General features: G+C 35.3%; 1 protein-coding gene across 4 annotated transcripts; it reads right to left on the reverse strand.

Moving 5' to 3' along the window:
• Nucleotides 1–11955: 11955 nt before the first annotated feature.
• LOC149528435 (pentatricopeptide repeat-containing protein At4g33990-like) lies at nt 11956–15591 on the reverse strand. 4 transcript variants are annotated; one of them, XM_089810501.1, is made up of 3 exons: nt 15425–15441; nt 15127–15247; nt 11956–15034 (listed from the first exon to the last, which is right to left on the reverse strand). In XM_089810501.1, the coding sequence occupies exon 3, from the start codon at nt 14966–14968 to the stop codon at nt 13160–13162; it is 1809 nt and encodes a 602-aa protein (XP_089666627.1). In that variant the 5' UTR covers nt 14969–15034; nt 15127–15247; nt 15425–15441; the 3' UTR covers nt 11956–13159. The 4 variants fall into 4 exon arrangements, with proteins under 4 accessions (XP_089666627.1, XP_089666626.1, XP_089666625.1 ...); XM_089810500.1 differs by having other exon boundaries at nt 11956–15247; nt 15425–15591; XM_089810499.1 differs by having other exon boundaries at nt 11956–15247; nt 15386–15591.
• Between the last annotated feature and the right edge of the window lie 6982 nt (nt 15592–22573).

Here is a 22573-nt window from a genome sequence, read left to right on the forward strand (position 1 = left end):
CAATATCTCACAAGTGGAGAGGTGGGAAACTACATGCAAGAAAATCCCCTTCAAAAAGACAAATGAAAACACAATGCTCTCAATGATGCAAATATAATATCATATCAAGACAAATTCCACCCATAAGAGAGGAGGAAAGGACATGAATCCCCTCACTATGTTAAATCTCCTACAAAGATGGTTCAAGATGATAACTAGTCATCCTCCATATGAAGAAAATAAGTCTATGCTACACTAAGAATTTCAAATTGTGACAAAGCTAGATACTAATGTCAATGAAGAATGATTGGTGAATCACTAATAGTAATATGATGAAGATTAGACAAAGCGACGCCTACTTGAGCATCAACTAAATACTCACCAAGAGTATATTGGTACATTCTAAGCCTCAACTAGAGTCATGCACCAAGTATCACAAAATACTTCTTAATTTATCGAGAATTGAAGGATTACGTCTAATTTGTCATTAATGACAAGGTACAAAGAATGATGACACTTTCTATAGGTGCATATACAACATAGCTCATGCAAGAGAATGCATCACATGACTAAAATGCAAAACTAAAAACTAATAATGACTGCACCAAAGGGTGGACTACAAATGGTCGGTGATGATGACTTGTGATTGGATTGATGTGCTAAGAAAATATAGAGGGCAATTGATATCCAAGCATTAGGTGGACAAAAAAAATTATTCCCAATTTGCATGTTTAATTTTAAAAAAATTATAAGAAACATTTTAAAATATTTTGTTACTAAACTCTTTCATTAATTTTTCGTTTCTTCTTTGTTGGACTTTACAATTGCAACAATTAGGCTAGAATAGGCTTAGGTCACTATTACAAAATACCACACTAAGGTCTATGCATTACAATTGTAAAATTAAGCCAAATTTTAAAAGTACAATGTTTTATCACAATTAGTATAAATTGATATTACCACTATAAAAAAACAAAACAAAAGCCCCACATTTTTAAAAAATCACCTTAAAATGAGGCTTTATGAACTCCAATGAGGCCTTGGAATTTGCAAAAATGAGACTATGTGTTTTTTTAAGAAATTGAAATTATGAAATAAGAAACTAATTGCAACAAAGTGTAGAGTACAAAATTCTACCCCAAATAAAAAAATTGCTTAAAAAAGGAGTTTGTAATGCCTCGCCCTGAGATCCTTGGAAAAAACAAGGATAAACAAAGATGAACATTTTTTTAGAAAGATAAAGCATAGATACACGCAACAACAAACCTAAAAGAGATTGCAACAAAAGACTTAACTAACCTGCCAACCAAGGATCCCCTAGTGTTCATCACTTACTAACACATTCATTCCATCTATATGAATTAATCATACGAGGTTCATCTCAAGATATAATCTAACATTACAACTAGGGTTTATTTTAAATCCCAAATCCAAAGTTCCTACGTGATTTTCATTTACCAAGCTAAAACACCGTAATGAAGAAATGTCATCACATTTACAACCCAAACATCCAATAAGACAATTGTCAAGGTCCAAGGAGTGAAAACTCCCAAAAGGGTATCCAAAAGTATAAATAGAATCATCTCAAAGTGTGTGAAGACACTCTTGGGTTGCCATGAGACAAAACAACCTGAAAACTCGTGTGAGTCAAGATTAGCTCCCATGCGAGCATTCCCCACGAGCAAAGCGAGATGCCTTTCCATGCTCGCATGAGACAACAAAAGTTTGCGTAAGACTTTGTTTTGCTAGGTGAAAAATTACTTTTATCACGCAAGACATTGCACTATCGCACGAAACATTGCTCTTACATACGACATCAAAAGGACAACCACCCTAAAATGTATAAAAGAAAATATGGAAAGATAAAACCTCCACAACATAGAGTACCATAACCACCAAACTTAAGGAGCAAACACTCAATAGCATCAATAAGCCTAAGGAGGATCAACATACCTCACATAACATCATACTAATATAATCTATGATAATCAACATCCTCCAAGTAAAGCATGTACATAAGCAACATCACAATGAAAGGAAAGAACAAACATAAGATGCAACCGAACTAAAATAGTTGTGCTCATCCTCCCTACCATAATGGCATCATGAGACCATAAGGAGCCTAACTATACCCCCGAGCATGAAATCTCATCTTGCCAACAAGATCATTGGTGTTGTCTTATGGGATCATTTTTTCCAATAGTTCATTGATTAACATCACAAGAAGCATGTATATCTAACATGCTAATCTACCAAAAGCATCACTAATCCATAGCAGTGGTAAGAAACATCAATTAAGCAATAAGATACACCATCATGATAATGAAATGCATCAAGTAACACCCTAAGCATCATCCTTAACATGATGCCAATGAATCCAAGATAAAATATATATCACAAGGAAACATACTCTAGATACATTGAAGTACTAAGTGAACATCAAGCACTAGCCTCAAACAGGAAGTAAGTCGTCTTTGTACACTGGTCCCCATAAGTAGTATAGGTAGTTACGACTCCCGACCACATGGTACCTATAGGCCCACTTCTATCGTGTTGATGGAGATAATGATCTGTAAACTCCTTTTTATGAATCACTTACAATTTTAAGATTCACTAGTATACATATTTAATAAAGATTGTTACTGATGTTTCTTGTGAATTGAGAAAATAATACTTAGAAATGCAGAAAAAAACTAAGTAGGCAAGCCATGCATCAAGAAAACAAGAGACAAAGGATTTGATTTCAGAGTTCACCAGACTTTGGCTATGTCTCCGAGTCTGCAAACATGCAAGATCAATGCCATTACTATGATGCAAAACTTATACATCAGTTACAATCTGCTTCCCACTTCCACAGTATGATGACAGGAACTTGCTAGCAACACGTTTGTGCCTAGCTCCTTCGCCACTTTTTATAATGCTAAGCAATAAAAATGCAACTCTCTCTCAATGGGCATTAAGCCTTTACAAAAATAACATAATGTCATAAAAAATACTCTCAAGAAAATTCTAAGTTTTTATCTCATATTATGGGACCACTTAATTCTCTAGAGCATTCTCTCCCAAATTCTCCTTTCGAGAATTACAAAGACTTATCAAAATCCTCTTCCAGGATTCATTTCCAAAAGTCCCCTTTGATAGTGTAAATGCCTCCTTTTATATTACATTTTTACCCAATTTAGCGAGTAACCAATTGATTTTATATAATATCCTCATATCTCCTATATTAACCTCTTTTCCAAATTAAATCCATTCTACTTTCGGATTTACTAATGTTTAAATGACTCATATTAATTTGAGCACATTTATGGTTAATGAAGATAGGGGATTAGGCTCTTATATGACCCGTCAGCTCATGGTAAATAGAACATCCAACAACTGCATCCTGAAAATTTCGTCAACATAGTTGGTTGAGGACAAAAAATAGGATGTTGGTTGTTGTGGGTTCAACTCCCACTAAGATCGCTTTTGTCTTATCTGCAATAAATCATTACAAAACATAGCCACTGCCAATAACAAAGAAGGAATTGTGAGTGGTGAAATGGTAGAGAAGGGCTTTAAGGAATTAGAGGTTTGCGGTTCAAACCTCACTGACAATTTTCCTCCAACCAACAATAATACAAGGTGCCATGTGGCAAAAAATTATTTGTCTAGCATTGACACGTGCCCCACTTTAATTAGACCATATTGCATTGACATGTCACCATTAAATGCCACATGTCACTATAGGATTGGATGAAGATGTTGACTAGGATGTTGATGTCATCACTAGTCCATTTGGTCAACCCTTTCCCTGGGCAACTTCAAACGAGCATAAATTCCACATACGATATCCATTTTTGATGAAATGAACATCATTGGAAAGCTTTTGATGAGGTCTTCAATTTAAGACCCATCGTTGACCACTTTTGAGATGGTCAAATTTCACCTTTTTAGTCAACCTATTTGACCAAAAATTTGACCAAGCATATCTTGAGCAAATTGATTCCTTTTGATGTGCTTCAAATTGTGTCAAGAATGTTTTGCCGTGCTCTATGCACTGATGCCAATCTTGAGAGATTCTGAGTGGGTTGAAATTTTGAGGTCTTCAAGATCCACCTAGATTAGATAATGACCTGACCACAATCACAAAGGATAATCATCCATGGCTAACACACATGCCAATCAAGAATCTGATACTAACGTTTATATGCTCATGAAGATAAAGCAGTACATTAGGTCACTACTCAGACCCACTATAGGATAACTATGCAGGGACTCTAGTTGAGTGTAGGTCACTTGGCATCAGAAAGCCCAAGCTAAATTGGTATGGTAAATCAACTCCCTTGGGAGGCCACATACCTGGTGTGATAAGTAAACTCCAATAGGAGGCCACACACCATGCCCTTAGACCTGATACAAGCCTACCGTACATGCAAACACCCTTAGACCTGATACAAGCCTTTTGTACATGTGCTCTCTTATCTTAACATTAGGTTTTATTACCCATTCATTAATTTAGCTATCACTTATTAAAATCTCTTCACGATACCTTATTAGCCCTAGGCAGGGTACTGAGAGAAGCCACTCTACATGTCTACCTTACATACCCATGCTCATCACATGATGAGTGTCCAAAGGCAATGCAAGTTCTGAACCCAACCCCCAAATGAACAATACCTCAACCGATCTATATCTGGGAGTTTGGATCTTGCAAGATCTTATCATACACATGTGTGCATGCTTGTGCGTCGGTACAACCAACTTCATGAATAAAATCAAGTAATACCAATGCAAGAGTTGGATATGAGAAATGCAACAATGATACAAGTATAAAATATCACTCAATCGACCTATATTTGGCAGTAGAGATTCGACATGAATCCCAATAAGGCAACAAATCAATAAGCATCATGAACTCACTTAACCAAGCTAAATCCAAGAGTATGGGTTCTACACAAATCCCAATTATGATAAAGTAAAACTATGGTTGGATTGAAAACCTAACATACATTACAAATCCACGACCAAATCAAGTGCCAAGAAATACCCAAGAAAACTAGGTGGTACACAAAATGAGGCAATGTAAAAATTGCTCAAAAATCAACTTTGTTACAAATCCATGAAATTAAAACTCATTATCCAAATGGTTAACAAACTCCCAAAAATAAAATAGAAATCGAGTTTCAAGCTCGTATGTGAAATTGACCACCATAACAGCACAAAACTTTAAATTAAAACCCCAAAAACACTCAAATGTTCATATTCACCCAACTAGGTAGAACTAGCATATACCAAAATGGAGGCAACATTAGTTCTCAACCTCCAATCAATTTACTATTGAAAACAAGAACTAAAACGAAGCCAAAACAATAAAATGAGAGAGCTCTACCTCGTAGCCAAGTGGGCGAAATGGAAAATGTCATAGTAAAATAAACAATATGTTGAATCTAACAAAACATTTGGCAAATGAAGATCTTCCTACTACGGATCCAACTAGACCACTCTCACATCAACTCGTCGAGTCAATCTCTTGCAACAAACAAAACAAGAAAAACTCATAAGGATTGTTTTTGGAGGATTTGCTCCAAAATCCTAAATTAAAATATAAGAAGTGAGAATAAAATCACTTTTAGTCAATATATGCACTTTTACAAAGTGACATATAAATTGAATTATTAAAATAAAATAATCTAATTAGCACCCTTAACCCAAATAAAATCAGGCATCCAATTAAATTGGAATTCAACTATGACAAATTAGTCGACAAATAAGATAAATTAAACAATTTAATAAAATCCTTCTAACCCATTAAATTAGCATTTAGTTAATATTTTCCGCGATAACTGCAGATTCCTAAATGTCCAGACATGCTCACGAGTCTAAGCACATGCATAATGAATCCGGGTTTACCAATTGCTAAAGGATTAACATAACAATATAAAGATACATCGTCCATACATAAGATGATATTGGCTCAACATGAAAGGTTTGATCACTAACTCCATGTGCCACTATCAGGGATATAATTCATGCATAATAAACAAACACAATCAAGTGTAGATGCACAATATATAATAGCCAGAGCAAGAATTATGAGTAATCATGTAATAAGGCATCTAATTACTAGATAAATATTCATAGCACCATGATCCATAAATTTAACGTGCATAAATCATTTTCTAATTATTTTAAGTATTTACTAATATAATTAATAACAATTGCCCAATAGCATAAATAACACCATAAACATATAAGTCAACATGGTCAAACACATGAATCAACACTATTGTAGGATTCTAGTCAAGTGCAACAGGACAAAAAACACCTAGTGCAACTATTGTTCACATCTTCAGGAAATCATGGAACAACATCGTGATAAAATATGAATCTACGTAACCACTAACACAAACCTCAGTGAAACAATAAGATACATCATAATCTCATAAACTAGGCATGAGCAAAATAATCCTATTGAAACAAGAACATAAACAAATCATTTTAAGGGTGTAGACCACTTACAGGTCTCAATCATGATGACTCTCAAAGTAAGATGATCATGGTTGTATCCATTAGGATGACTTAATAGAAATCCAATGGGAGAGTCACTACAAAGTTTACATGAAATGTCACTATTTGAAAATTGCCTACATATGACCCTTGAACCAACACACCTCCAATCTTCAAACAATTATAGATTTGGCCTTTAATGTCGAATTCAGATAAACCAAAGTTGATCTTGGGGTTTTTAAACCTTCTCAATGAGATGATTTGTACTAGAGAGCTCCAATTTTTTGTTGCACTAGAAAGGACAAAGAACCTCCTACAATTCCACCAAAATTATAGTAAGATCTCTCGCAAACTAGTGACACTCTATGGGCTCTGATACAACGTAAAATTTGGCTATGAAGTTACCCACCCAAGACCTAGAGGCAATGGAAATCACAATAACAAGAGAAAAACAATATAAAAGAATAAATTGTATTCTTGTTAAGAATTCAAATAGTTGAATTGAACAGGAATCAACTTGAATTCTAGTTCATTACACCAGAGACCCCTTCTTAATATGACCATGATATGTACAAGGAATGAATAAGGTAATGGTAAGCAACGTCATCACATTACATGATAATCAAGAGACAACTCATCACTTACCCAAGGTAGAATCATGTCCACAAGAGGTAGATCACCCTCTAATTGCAATAAAGTGTGTACAACAAAGGTGGAGAGTGCTACAATGATAAGTGCACTAAAAGTCAAGCAACACATCAAGCGAAATGTGATAACATGATAACACCACATAAAATGGAAGTGCTCATAAATCTCCTACTGGGCCCCTAAATAAACTTAAATAAAGCGTAATTAGTGAAAAGTGTGAAATAGCCAAGGTAAAATATCTTAAATACATCAACAAAGTTTAAACAATCTTCAATAAGCAAAAAAATAGAGAGATTAAAATGGACTAAATACTAATTCATTCTCATAAAATAAAGATAAAACAATCAAATAACCTCTTAGGAATTTAGATGGCTTAAAAAAGGGTATAAACACGTGCTCCACTGAGTTTCCAGGATGGGGATGACAGGGGACAACAGGATGGGTTTCCAGGATGGTAAAATGTTTTGGCGGTTTTGGGGACCAAGGGGGGGACGACAAATGAGGACGATTATATATATCGGAAAATTTTAAGATATACACTAAAATTTGCAAATATACATGTCACTCATATGAAACTAAGCACAAAGCATGTAATTTAAACATTATAGAACCTTACCATACACCATTTGAATGTCATCTAGGAAATAATAACTGGTTTCAGTACTCAATTGTCAATATGTATATCAATATGTGAACAAAAATATTTAAATATAAGTTTAGCAGTGAACGATACCATAAAAATCTAAATATGCCCAAAGGCTAGAGGGCTACCATAAAGTTTCATCATCATGTTCATGTTCAACATAAAAAACAAAATATAAAAAAATGAAGTAGATTGCTGCTCCTATTATGCCTCTGCCACCATGGCATCAAAATCAAAGTCCTCCTCACTATCATGTTCTGCAAGAAGCATAGTCTCATCTAATGGAATTCCATCCAATTCCGGTGTTGTCTCATCCTATATATCTAGGCCACATCCTCAAGTTCAACATCCCACCACAAAGCTAGAGCCTACCTATACTCTAGAGTCTGATAATCTACAAGACAAAAAGCATGATGCACTACCCTTGGTTTCTCCGCTTGTTTAGAGGTAAGTTTGTTCCTCTTGGCAGAGTGAATAAATGAATATGTGGACCAATACCTCTTTGCAACTGAGGAACTAGTAATCTATGCAAGGAGGCAAGTGACAAGTTCTTTTAATTCTGTTGTATCTCTCTCATGCTAGTTCCACCATCCAATAGGATCTCTTTATGCCAAAACTACTCTATCCAATCTCACATGTGGCTTAACAAAGTTTGGGCCACAGAGGTAGGTGAAGTCAGGGAACTGTGTGCAAAGAGTAGAGGCCTCTTGAGCTAAATACATCTCATCAATAGCTCTTGTGAAGTCATCCAATACCTCGGGATCATCACATAGAAGGCCCCTTCCACCCAACTTTGCATACCATATGAAGCAATGTTCCACCCTCGTGTCACAATAGGCCTAATATGCTCCTCATAAAACCCCAATGTAGAGGATCATTTGCTGCAACAATTTTTTTCATCTTCCTCAACATGTTGTTAGAAGTCTCATATATCTCTCTCAGACTAGGAGAGTCAGTATCAACATATCTAATGACATCTATAATGGGTGTTATGACAAAGCAATTATATCAGCAAAATGCAAACAAAAATTAAAATCAGAATTAGAAATTTAAATTTTTTTAGGTTAGTATAAAATTCAGCGAGCAAAACACTAACACTTAATTGAAAATCAACAACTTACCTCATTGTGGACTACCAGCTCTCATCAAGGATCCTTTGCTTCATCGCTTTTCCTTCAGAGGACTTAGAATTGGACCATCATCCCCACTCTGGATTCACCACTGTCAATTGGAGGGCATCATACACCTCAATCATCATCTCTTTCAAGATGAAGTATGCACAATACCTATAGGGACAATTATAAATAAAACATAAAGTTAAACATTAATGATTCAACACATCACATGTAAGTTTGTACCAATTATAAGTAAAAAAAAACTTAAAGCAAACTAAACTATTATTAAAATTGGCATACAGTGTCTCAACTGGTTTGAGGAACTTCTTAGAAAAGCACTTGAATAGAGCAAGTGAAGTGTGGTGGTTGCATATAAATATTTGCATTTCTCTAACTACTAATAATGTCTATTTCACCCATTAAATCTTCCCTATGTCTTCAATGCATGAACACAACAAGGGGTCCAAAAGATGTGCCTATAAGCACCCTCTACCATCAAACCAACTAATTTGCACAGACATATAGAATTTGTAATAACCTGTACTTCACTAGCCGACCCAACCTCCTCTATGACATCTCTCAAAATGGTGATTTGAAAATCTACATCCTTCTTTTTTCCTGAGCAATCTATGGCTTTCAAAAAATGAGAACCAACAGGGGATGTGACAATGATATTGATGAGTGATTGATGTCTAGCATCGGTCCACCCATCCATCACAATAGAGCAACTCGTCCTAACTCAAGTATGTTTCATATCCTCAAAGAAAAAAGCAACCTTAGAGTAATCATCATCTAGGATGGTGGTTTGTAGCTTATGCTCACCAAAGGGTACAAATGATGGATTCATACACAATATATCGTTCACCATTTGTTTAAAATAAGTCGAATGGCCTGCATGATATTCCATTAGCAACAAATAATCTACCAATGGATGCCTCACATTTTTCCTTCGCTTGTGCATTAAAATAAACTTTCTATCAACTGAGTCCTTCTCACCAATAGTCATCTTTCTCTTCTCTCTAGACTCAATAGGATTGCCACTAGTACCAATGGTGGATGACATATGCAAGATGACTGTAACTGAATAGATGGTGATGTCATTGTCAAATGGTGATCACATTTGCTTGATTTAGAAAAAATGCCATGATAAAATATACTTTGTGTTGGAATAATATTAAGACAAGTAATTGTCCAAAGATCTCAATGTTTTGCTTAAACAACACCTAGAGGCGATTAGTGCTAAATAGACAATATAATCATGAAAATAACTTTGAAATGCTACTCATGTAATATAGGTTAATAAATTTGACTTCAAAAAGTCATAGAAATTAGCTCTAATAAATAAATTATAATAATATAATGACAAATAAAATTAATTGTATAATAAGAATAATAATAATACAATTACAACTAAAATTGATTATATAATAAGAATAATAATAAAACTTGCTTTATTTTTAAACCGTGATTACCACTTAAAATTTAGACATTATTTGCAATACCCATCCATCAAAACTTCTTCAAGTCTTACTGAAAAAGAATTTTGAGCTCTCGGTAGAAACTATTAAAATTAATTTCTTTATATCGATGAATGATCTACTATATTGTTGAAATTTTATATTGGAATGAGCTTGCATAAATTTGGAGAAAAGAAAAAAGCTCCATTCATCACTTGAAAACTCTCCTCACCAATTCCATCTTCTATACAAGCAGTGAAAAATGAACTATATCACTAGTAACAGATCGAGGAGATGAACTAGGCAGAGACTAAAAATAGCTTCTTAGGGGAGGTCAAAATTTCCTCAAAATTTGTTGGACTTATTACATTAATTAGATTAGTTTCTAATAAGGGGGAATGTTAGATCTGTTGAATTAATGTGATAAGGGGGAATGTTAGATTTATTACATTAATCAGGTTAGTTAGATATATAGCTACTTAGAAGTTAATACCATAAGCAATTTTTCTAAGGGAAAATGAGGTTATATAAAGTTGTTCACATATCAATGTGAATAATTCAGTATCAATTCAGTATGTATCCAATGTATCCAGAAAATCTGAATCAATAAAATCAACATTTTATATTTTTGCTCTTTCATTTCGTATCAAAGCAAGTTGATCAATGTGGAGAAGAGTGCTTTTAATAGATTTTGGATGACTAGACACTATTTTTTGTGAATAAAATAGGAGATGGAGGCAATGGAGGTTGGAGGATTTTTATCATTTCGAGCTAGCTTCTTGCTTAGAGATGATTATTGCATGGGAAGCAAATATTTGTGTCCTTGTAAAGCCGGGGCTTGATAGATTTGTGTCCCTGAAAAAAAGAGGGGGCTTGGCTGTGTGATTGTCCCTTTATGGAGTGGGGGGCCAGGATTTGAAGAATGGCGTTAGAGACACTCAGAGGAGATGTCGACTTTCAAAGGAAAGGCATCCATGTGCAGACATATTAGTGGTGATTGTTTCTACAACAGTTGAGGAGACGTTAGACACACTCGGAGGAGATGTGGACTTTCAGAGGAAAGGCATCTCATGTGCATCTCCAGAGAAGGCATCAGACACACTTCATGGAGATGTGAAATTTTGGAGGAACTATGTCCCATTGTGCAAGGGAAGTGGAAACAATCTTATTATGAGGACAACTTCAAGATTTGTAGCCTAAAGTTGGGATATGAGGGCAACTTCAAGATTAGGATTTGCAATTTGAAGTTGCGGAGAGAAAATCTACTTTCAAAGATTGGTGGAGCTTCATCAAAGTTTCCAGAGGAATAATATTGGTGAAAGCTTTCACTTTTATTGGATTAATGTAATAAGGGGGGAATGCTGGACTTATTACATTAATTAGGTTAATTTCTAATAATCAGGAATGTTAGCTCTGTTGAATTAATGTAATAAGGGGGAATGTTAGATTTATTATATTAATCAGATTAGTTAGATAAATAGCTGCTTAGAAGTTATTCCCGTAAGCAGTTTTTGTAAGAGAAAATGAGGTTTTATAAAGTTGTTCACATATCAATGTGAATAATTCAGTATCAATTCTGTATGTATCCAATGTATTCAGAAAATCTGAATCAATGAATTCAGCATTTTATATTTTGGCTCTTTCAAAATTAATACTCATTAAATAAGATATATCAAAATGTTGTTGTCAGGAGAAATCTTGTTAGAAGCAGTGTTGTCAGAAAGCTTCACCACATCCAGGCTTTTAGAATTTTCAAACAGCTTGTTTCTAAATGGGTTAATGTATAAGAGTCGATTCATATCTTCTAGAATATATAGAAAGTGGTCTCCATGATAATTCCTGAACCCTTTGGTTTCCAAATTCATTGCAACACTCACCTGTAAAATGGTATCAATGATCCATCAAAATCCTTTGTCTACTTCTGATGATGCCTGAGAATTCAATCATCAATAATCCATACAAGTAGTGGACGCAGCTTTACCAGTGTTTGGAGAAATAACACGGTCAGAAAACTTAGATGCCAGAATGAGCACCTCTTTTCAAAAACTTTGGATCGATGGACGAATTCCGCTAACTCAAATTCTTCTTTTAAAATGAAGCATATGCAATTCAACGTAATTAGCCGGAAGAATGAATGATAAACTCTTTTATCATGGATATGCAATAGCCAGATCCTGTAGAGCGTAATACTCTCCTAGAGGATCAATCCCTCTGCACGTGTCGATCAAGTTGATTATAACAAGGCCTTGACAATTTTTAAAGCTCATATGGGACTCACCCTGCAGACCATTGCTTTAATTTTGATTTGACGTGTCATTAACCCTCGGTTAAGCATAGAGGCCAAGCAAGGAAGAATATGGCAGACTAGATTGTCATTTATATCAATACATATAATGTGTTGGACACCAGAATGCGTTTAGTCTCCTTGCATGCTTTCGCATATAATAAACTATGGATCCAAGCAAAACCAATAGTTGGAGGCTGCAAAAGTTCCCACTTGATTTGATGTTGTCTGGCAACTTATGGAGTTCCTTCCAAGCTATTCTTGAAGTCTCCAAGGCAAAACCAGTCGTTTCTCCTAGGATTTTTATGAGATATTAGTTCTCCAACAATCTAAGCAATAAATCAAAGAATCATTGAGATCCCTAATACTAAAAATATATCACCTGCTGAAAAAATCAGTGATGGTGAAAAGTTATCGTATAAAGCTGCAGATGATTGGTTCCCATGTCAAGAACCAAGTATCGTATAAAGCTGCAGATGATTGGTTCCCATGTCAAGAACCAAGAGTAGAAGACATTGAATTGCTCCTCTGTTTCCTTGTAGTATCACCAGTAATCTCCACAAGAACACTTCCCATCCTTGAAATGATGGAAGCGGTGGGTATCTCTCAAAACAATTTCTCGATTAACAATCTTGGAAATGAACTTGGTGGCAGTGTGGCAATCACCACATACTCGGAGGTTCTTTACAACATGGATAGTTGTCCCCGTAGGCAAGCTAATAATACCGAAAGCAATGGCCAACTTCTCACTGTGGTGACCAAGAAGGCGTTGCTTCTGCTCTTCCTCAATGTCATGCAACACAAAGTTTGTATCTGGTACATACCCTGCTGCCCTCATTTGTAATGCCAACATTTCTAATGTTTCATGAATCTTCTCTATTTGTGGGTGTGTTTTGTCCCCTACAATAAATTCATGGACCCTTTTTTGGACCTCAATCCAACTGCAGCCCGGCTGCTTTTTAACTCCCCTGTCTTTCATCAAACTTCGCACTTTGGTAGCATCTTTCCACCTACCTGCAGCAGCATAAATATTTGACAGCAAAACATAAGGTGCTGGATTTTCGGGGATTAATTCAAGAAGATGTTCTACTGCTTTTTCTCCCAACTCTATATTGCCATGAACTCTGCAAGCACCAAGCAAAGATCCCCACACTGAAACATTGGGTTCAATTGGCATTTGGTTAATGAAGTTAAATGCTTCATCTAGACGGCCAGCACGGCCAAGAAGGTCAACCATACAACCATAGTGCTCTGCCTTTGGTGTAATGCCATGATCACGAGTCATGGAAGCAAAGTAATGGTGGCCCTCATCCAAAAGGCCCGCATGACTACACCCTGAAAGAACGACTACAAAGGTGATCACGTCTGGTTTTACTCCTGTCTGGAGCATTTGTTCATACAAAACAACGGCCTCCTTGCCATATCCATGCTGGGCGAAGCCTGCGATCATTGCATTCCATGAGGCCACATTAGATTCGGGTATAATGTCAAATATTTTCCGCGCATCCTCTATTTTTCCGCATTTCCCATACATATCGATAAGACCATTACAGACAGACACATCCAATTCAAATCCGATTCTTACAACACTTCCGTGAACCTGTTTACCCTGTTCTAGAGCTGCCAAACTAGAACAAACCCCAAGAACACCTGCCACCGTGTATTCATCCACGTTAATGCCATCTCGTTTCATTTGAAGATAAAGCTTCAGCGCCTCAATACCATGTCCACGTTGTGCATAACCAACAATCATAGCAGTCCATGATACCACATTTCGACACGGCATTCTGTCAAACAAACGCCGCCCATTCTCTACACTTCCACATTTGACATAAGTATCAACCAAGGCGCTCCCCACAATCACATCCAAATCAAATCCACTGTGAACAGCAAGCGCATGAACCTGCTTCCCCTGTTCCAGAGCCATTGCACTGCAACATATCCTCAAAACACTAGCATACGCTGATTGATCCAAACTGACGCCCTCATGGTGCATTTCACTAAACAGCGTAAGCGCCTTACTCCAGTTCCTGTTCTGTGCGTATCCACCAATCACTGCGGTCCATGACACCACATTTGGCTCAGACATCCTCTCAAACACTTGGCATGCATCCTCAACGACTCCACATTTGACATACATGTGAACAAGCACATTCTGTACAAACATATCAAACTCATAACCATTCTTAATAACATCCGCGTGAACTCTCCTCCCCTCTTGAATCGATCCCATCCTCACGCAAGCTCGGAGTGCGCTAGCCAAGCAGTACTGGTCCACATTAACCCCTACTCTCTGCCAAAACAATCTCAACCCTTCTAAACAATTCCCATTCTGGATGTACCCGGAGATCATCACAGTCCAAGACACCACATTTCGCTGAGGTATTTTGTCAAACACTTGACGCGCGTGTTCCAAACTCTTGCATTTTGCATACAGTATTATCAGATTATTCAACAGAAATGTTTCATTATCAAACTTATGTCTCATCATATGATCATGTACATTCTTACCTTCTTTTAGGGATTTCGTCTCAATGCATCCCCTCAGAAGAGAAGTATAAATCTTTGAATCTGCTTGAATGCCTCGTTGGTCCATAAAATTGAGAATATCGACAGCTTCACTCAATCTTCCCTGTTTGCAGAGAGTATCAATGTCATCCTTTATACCAAAATACTTATTTGGTGTTGTCGTTGTTTTCGAAATTAAGCAGCTGGTTAAGGCAACGGTACAAATATATTGAATCTTTTTGGGTTTGGATAATTTATGTACCAGCATTGTGTCTCGTGTTCGATTTCTTCATATCCTTACCTTTTCTCTAATGGTGGTTTTGCTCGTAGCAGAGATCCAAGTTGGGATTGGTAAGGCTCAGTACATGTGATGTCAAGCGAAGAATGCATAAATGTTCCCAAAACTCCGAAGATGGGAGAACGGGGAAAAATATCAAATTCTAAAATACCGTAGCATGGTCCGGTATTATTTTTAGTTCCGCCCTTTAAATGAGATTTAATGTTTGAGGCAACAGTCTATAATGCAATGGTAAATTGGAGTCTCTTGTCTGGTAGGTCTTGTTCTTGTTCGAATCTATTCGACATAAGTAAATAATAATAATAAAAATTAACCACAATCCATAATAATAATTAATCTTGGTTTCGGCCTATTACGGATTAGAAAAAAGGAGACCTAATGTTTCAAAAATTGAGTGAACTTCAACAAATTTTTTATTAACTTCAACAATTTTTTTATTCTACGGTTTTGGCAATTAACAATGTTAAACTGAAGTTTTGAACTTTAATTTCTTTTCTTTCTTTTGGTTCTTCTCTATTTTTCTGGTAGTCTTTTCCTTTTTCCCCTTGAAAAATTAAGATCAAAATAGTTTTGATGTTAGCAACATGGTATGCCTTCAAATTATCATTATGTAAACACTTGACGCAAGGATGGATTGAAAAGCTAGGGCCAGAGGCACACCCAATTATCCAATCACCTTGCCGAGTAATACAACGAAATCAAACAACACAAAGAACAACATTAAGGAGAGAAGAAACAATAACACTTTATTGATTCATCCAATTACCAACATACATGCCCAACTGTAAGGCCTTTTGGGTTGACTAGATACAAAATACAACTTCGAGATCCACGATCCACGATCCAGCTTCAAATTCGCAACTCCAGAAACATCTACTTGGAACTCTCTAAGTTCTCCCTAACCTAAACCTAAACACCCTTATCTTTACTTGCCAAACCAGGTTACAGAAGATTCTAGATCATTACATAGTAGAAATGCCGACCTTGAATTTTTTTTGCACACATCCCAAGACAAGATCCAAACATTAAATTTGTGATCCAAATTAATTACACAAGTTAGCTCAAACTAAGAACCAATCATAGACAAACTTGGTCAAAGAAGGAACCGAACATTAATAAATATCATACTCACTTGGCACATGAAGGAACCCTTGGCCAACATTGGATAGCTCGACTAATACTAGAAAGCTATAGTAACTCGGCCATCATTAGCTACAGTAACTTGGCCATCACTAGCTACAATAACTCGACCATCACTAAACAACTCGACATCAACAACAACATAGAAACCACTGGCACTTGGCTTCAACAATTAGCTTGTTGAGGAAAATGTAAAATCTAAGACAAAAGGACATGATTGTGAAAGAGTATATTGAGAAATTCTATAGATTGGACATTAGATTTGGACATGTGTATGATGAGGTTGAGAAAGTTGCAACGTGATTGGATAGTTGGGTGTGCTGTAACGTCTCGTCAAGGAACCCAAAAGAAATTAACTTAAAAGTTTCACTAAGTTTGCCAAACAATTTAAAAAAAAAGGTTAACAACAAGAAGAGATAAAGCAATAACTCACATACATACAAACAATCCATAAACAGATTACATATCTTAAGGGTTCCATGACGTTGAATCACATGCATAAGTTTGATTAATACTAAATGATACATAACAAATCCACATCATAGAATAACCACAAGTAGGAATCCAATTAAATAATATACAATTACATAAGATGCCACATGACATAACCAAAATGCATAATCATTCATTGTACAAGTCACAGGGTATGAAAAGCTCAGATAATATACATCATGAATAAATACATCATCTCATAAGATTTTCAGATAATCAAATATAGTACAACATAATATAACCATCCAACAGAGACACAAGATCAAAATGAAAGAAACAACTGCACAAGTACATCCAACAACGACATCCAACTATCAGATTTCAATGGTATAAGAAACACTACCACCCGACCTCGTGGAACCTAAATGACCCACTCCCACTGTGCCGAGGAGATAATTTCAAGTCCCATATGTATATCAATCCCAAAAGTCATAACCAACACTTGGGTCAAGGAAAACCTAATAGCAATCTATCTTAAAGGTACCAAGACACAATAACATCTAAATCCAGAGGCAACAAAGACACGTAGGAAATCTACTATGTAAGTGGGCAAGTGTCATCGCATGAGTCAACTCTAAGGTTACCTTGGCAGCCTCTCTAGACTCTGGCCCCCTAGTGACTCTATGTGACATCAATTTCTTTTTGTTTAGACAAGGCATACTAACAAGGCAAGGTTGAAACCAAACATCCTCTCTACTCCCATCCTATCCTGTACTAGCACTCGAGGCATGGGAAAGGAAAAACCACTAACTCTTTTTAATTCATTTTAAACCCATTTAATGAAATATTATCACTTATTAAAATGACCTACAATTGGTTACATAGGCAACCTCTTTAGCGCTCTGACCTCTATTGCAAGCCGCTTCCCAACATACATAAAGACAACCTACCCTAAGCTCAAAATAGCAAAAAGCCTCATAAGGTCACAATGACCACATCAATTTTATAAGAGTAACTGGAAAGCACCAAAAAGATAATTGATCGAAACTCAGAGATTTCACCTAGAAAATTACAATATAACCACTGATCCATAACTCATAAATCAAAACATATAACCATGACATCTCATACAACATCATAAAACATTAACTCCCAAGCCTTTGGTAAACATCCAAATTTGGTCAACATACTAAGTCAACCCCAAACCCAACACAAAGTAAAACATACATCACAACAAGAGTAGTTTCATAATTTGTTTGGTTTTGAAAACATAAGATTTTGATTTACAAAAAGGTCAAGTTTTCATTCTTTACGTGTCATAGTTTCTAAGGTCTTCAAGTTTACAAGAATCTCAAAAGACTCAACAATTCATAAAAAGTCATCTAAATATAAAAACCCATATTTATTTATATAAAATGAACTATTATTTAATAAAACCCAAATTTCATTAAAAAATTCTCCAAATTACAAATTGAGTTATATTACAAATTTATGATAACTATATAATGAATTCTCTTAATAAATATTATTAAAAATAAATAATAATAACTATTAAATCATTAACAAAATAATATTAATTAATTTATTAATAATCAATAATTACTAAAACTAATAATATAATAATAATTATTAACATTAATAAAAATATTAATTATTAATTAAACTAATTAATAAAAAACTATATTTAAAAATTATTTAATAAAATAATTGAAAAAAAGGAAATTACATATGTTTAAGGCTCGTAGGTCACTACATACCGCAGCCTCGGCTGCCGTAGCAGATACGACTACTATTGACAGCCAAGCTGCGATGCAGCTCAGGGATGAGGGAGGTAATGGCCCTCGATTCCCCTTTCAATTATTTTAATTTTTTTTTAAATATAAAAAAATGTGAAACAAAAATCATAGCCCCCCAAACGCATAAAAATATGATTTTTCTAATATTGTAAAATTCTCATTTTAATATAAATATTACCACAATAATTTATTCACTGTGGTAATTTTATATAAAGTATACATTTTTTTAAAACAAAATTTAGTATAAATCTGATAGGGAAACAATTGTAAACTTATCAAATTTGTTAATTTAACTTTTGGTATTCTTTTCCAAACCCCATCCCGAATTCATAATTTTTTAAAACCAATTTAATTACGAGTAACAAGATTTTCAAATAAGGGTTTCCAATTTGATTTCATTCATAGACGTTTTAAAAAATGAAGAACCGTAAATGTTAACAAAAGGGGTTTCAACCGGATTTTTTTTGAAAACAGATCCATAACAAACAATGAGAAGACAGAGAAATTTCGAAGGGAAATTACTGTGCAAATCTCAACAAGATCCTACCTTGATCAAAAACCCTCTCGAAAACCCTCTTTCTCAAAATTTTCTCTTCCAAACCTCTGTGTGGAGAAATGAGCTCTAATTTCTTAATAAAGAGCTTTCTACTTTTAGGGTTTTGGTTTTACAATCACGCAAACCCTTTTCTTTATTATTTTATTTTATTTTAATTTCACGTGCAAACTTCTTGCATTTAATTAAAATAAACTTTATTAAATTTATTCTCTCTCTCTCTCTCTCTTTTATTAAATCATAAGATATTTTTAATAATATATTTATTAATTTAACTAATAATAATTTTTAGGATTTATTTTTAAAATGAAACTCCTAAATAAGTTATTATTAAATTAAATAAATATAATTACGCCAAATTTGGAACTTTAATTAAATCTTTTAAATTTATTCTTCTATTTAATTAATTCTCAATTAATTAAATATAATTAAAAGTTAATTTTTCTTTATAAAATCTTCGTTAAATTAAATCATTTAATACCCTTTTAATTTGATTTAATTATAACCAAAAGTCACAACAGACCTACAAAACTAAATAAAAAAACTCATTTTAAAGACAGAGTACTAAAACAAACTCAAGGGTCAAAATCTCAAATTCTCGTCGTTTGACGAATTTGGAAGGGTAAATAACTCAGATACTTATCCTATTTTCTAGGATAATTGCTTTAGAGTTAGGACTTGGACTCAAGAACTATCTCCCCTCTTTACCATTGAGATACTGCAATAAGGCGCACTCATCCTAGTAATTCAGGGAAGTCGATGCCTAGTAGCTGCAATCTGCATAAAAGTCAAGCATGTACATATACATATTAATCTAAATTAAACAGACAATGGCGAGGAGTGGTGCATTGTGTAGATCTCGACTAGCAGATGACTACAATTCCCTCCCTCAACCACATCAGAAATGTCAAATATAAATAAAATATAAATGTACACCATACACATGCAAGTATGGGTAAGTATCCATAGAAACTACATATATAAATCATCCATCTAACTATCATCATGAGATAACTAAAATCACTATATGCATCATCATTAAAGAATAATCATGAACACATGAAATAACCAAGTATCAAGTAGCTCATCACATATATCAACTGAGTATGAAATAACATCCAATCAAATCGGGTAACCAAGTACCACTAATCATGAAAAATAACCATAAAGCTGACTTAAAAGAATTCAACAAGATAACATGAAAAGTAAACTAGGGGTAGGCACTACATCCACCCTCCCAAACTTAGGCTTACTCCTAGAAGCCTATAAACAAGTAGGGATATAATTCCCGTAAACTAGATGCATCCTCCCAAGTAGCTGATGACTCATTAGTAGGATCCAGTTGGACCCTTACTTGCTCTATGGTTCGACCCCTGAGGGTCTAATCCAACTGCTGTAGAATGCAAGCTAGCTCCAAAATCAACTGCCCATTCTCCACCTATAACACATTCCAATCAAGAAAACATATCACATCAGGAATATACTGTTTAAGAACAAAAATATGGAAAACATCATGAACACGAGCTAAGCTGGGCGACAATGCAAGATGGTAGACAACTGGACATATCCTCTCAAGAATCTCAAATGACCCCACAAAACGAGGTGCTAGCTTTGAACCATTTCCATAATGGATCAGACTCTTCCATAGACACACTCTCAAGGAAAAATTCCCATCCACTGTAAACTGCTTATCTGTCCTGTAAGGATCGACATACTTCTTCTGTCTATACTATGTTGTAGACACGTGCTCACAGATGCACACTATGCGTTGCTCCATATCTTGAAGCATCTTAGTAGCCAACAAGATGCAATCCTTTAAAATGTCCCAACTCAATGGTGTACGAAAAGGATGACCATATAAAGCCTGGAAAGGTGCCATCCCAATGGAACTGTGATACCCATTATCATATGTAAACTCTACTAGGTATAGATAATCCTTACAAAGAGCCTGTTTGTCCATAACATACATCCTCAACATATCCTCTAGAACCTGATTCACTCTCTTAGTCTAACCATCTGTCTTTGGGTGATACGCTGAGCTGAAGTTCAACTGTGCTCCAAGATCATGCTACAAGGATGTCCAAAATATGGATGTGAATAAAAGATCCCTATTCAAAATGATCTTCTAGGGAATACTATGCAATCTCTCATATTACACATGAAGACATTAGCTACTGAAGCTATTGTGTAGGATTACTTAATCGGTAAAAAGTGTGCCACCTTAGTCCACCAATCAACAGTGACCATGATAGCATCATGTCGACAAGAAGTCATAGGTAATCCAACAATGAAATCAATAGAAATAATAACCCACTTCCAGGAAGGAATGAGATTAGGTTGTAAAAGTCACACTGGATGTTGGTGCTCTGCCTTAACCCTCTAGCACTCAAGAAACCTAGCCACAAAATTAATGATATCACAATTCATCCTTGTCAAAAATTATAAATGTCACAAATCTGCATGCATCTTCTTGACACCTGGATGTGCCGAGTAAGGTGCACGAAAAGCCTCTAATAGGATCAATGTCTAAGCTCATCCAATAGTGGTACATAAATCCTCCCTGTATAGCACAAAAGGCCATCTGACTCTAGGACATAACCTAAAAATCTACCTTCTAAAGGTCTCCCTAAATCTATCTCCATGCTCATCTCCTAATACTAAGTATCTGTAGGAAGTGCCTAAAGTATATGGATCCTCAAATCCACATTGAGAGTCAAAGATAGTGCCACATGTCTCCTACAACTCAAAGCATCAACTACCACATTCTCCTTTCCCTAAATATACTTCACCTCGAAGTCATTTCACAAAGAAACTCCATCCAACACCTCTTCCTAGCATTCATATTAGTTTACATAAATATATACTGTAAATTGTGATGATTTCTATGAAGCTCAAAACAATGCCTTAACAAGAAGTGTCTCCATTTTACTAGAGCATAAACAATTGCAACTAGCTCAAAATCATGTGTGGGATAGTTCAACTCATGATCCTTGAGCTTGCGAGACTCATAGGCAATCACTTGTTGATGCAATGCAAGGCAGGAGAATCCCCAAAGGAGATGTCCTAGCCCCTAGCAATAACCACATAGTGGAAACACAATACAAGATAACAACAATACAAGATCTAATACCAAATCACAACTCTTTATTTATAAAACAAGTGCTTTGTTGGAGCTCGAGTACCTGCCTCTTGGTTTGTTTTAAAGATGTTTATTGTATTGAGTAATAGTAT

The sequence above is a fragment of the Cupressus sempervirens genome, chromosome 11 (assembly GCF_028749045.1).
Source record: "Cupressus sempervirens isolate cs-2001-9-10 chromosome 11, ASM2874904v1, whole genome shotgun sequence".
Lineage (NCBI taxonomy): Eukaryota > Viridiplantae > Streptophyta > Pinopsida > Cupressales > Cupressaceae > Cupressus > Cupressus sempervirens.

Excerpts from the sequence above, each read along its gene's own strand:
- LOC149528435 (XM_089810498.1), bottom strand. The coding sequence starts at position 15,391 with ATGCTGGTACATAAATTATCCAAACCCAAAAAGATTCAATATATTTGT.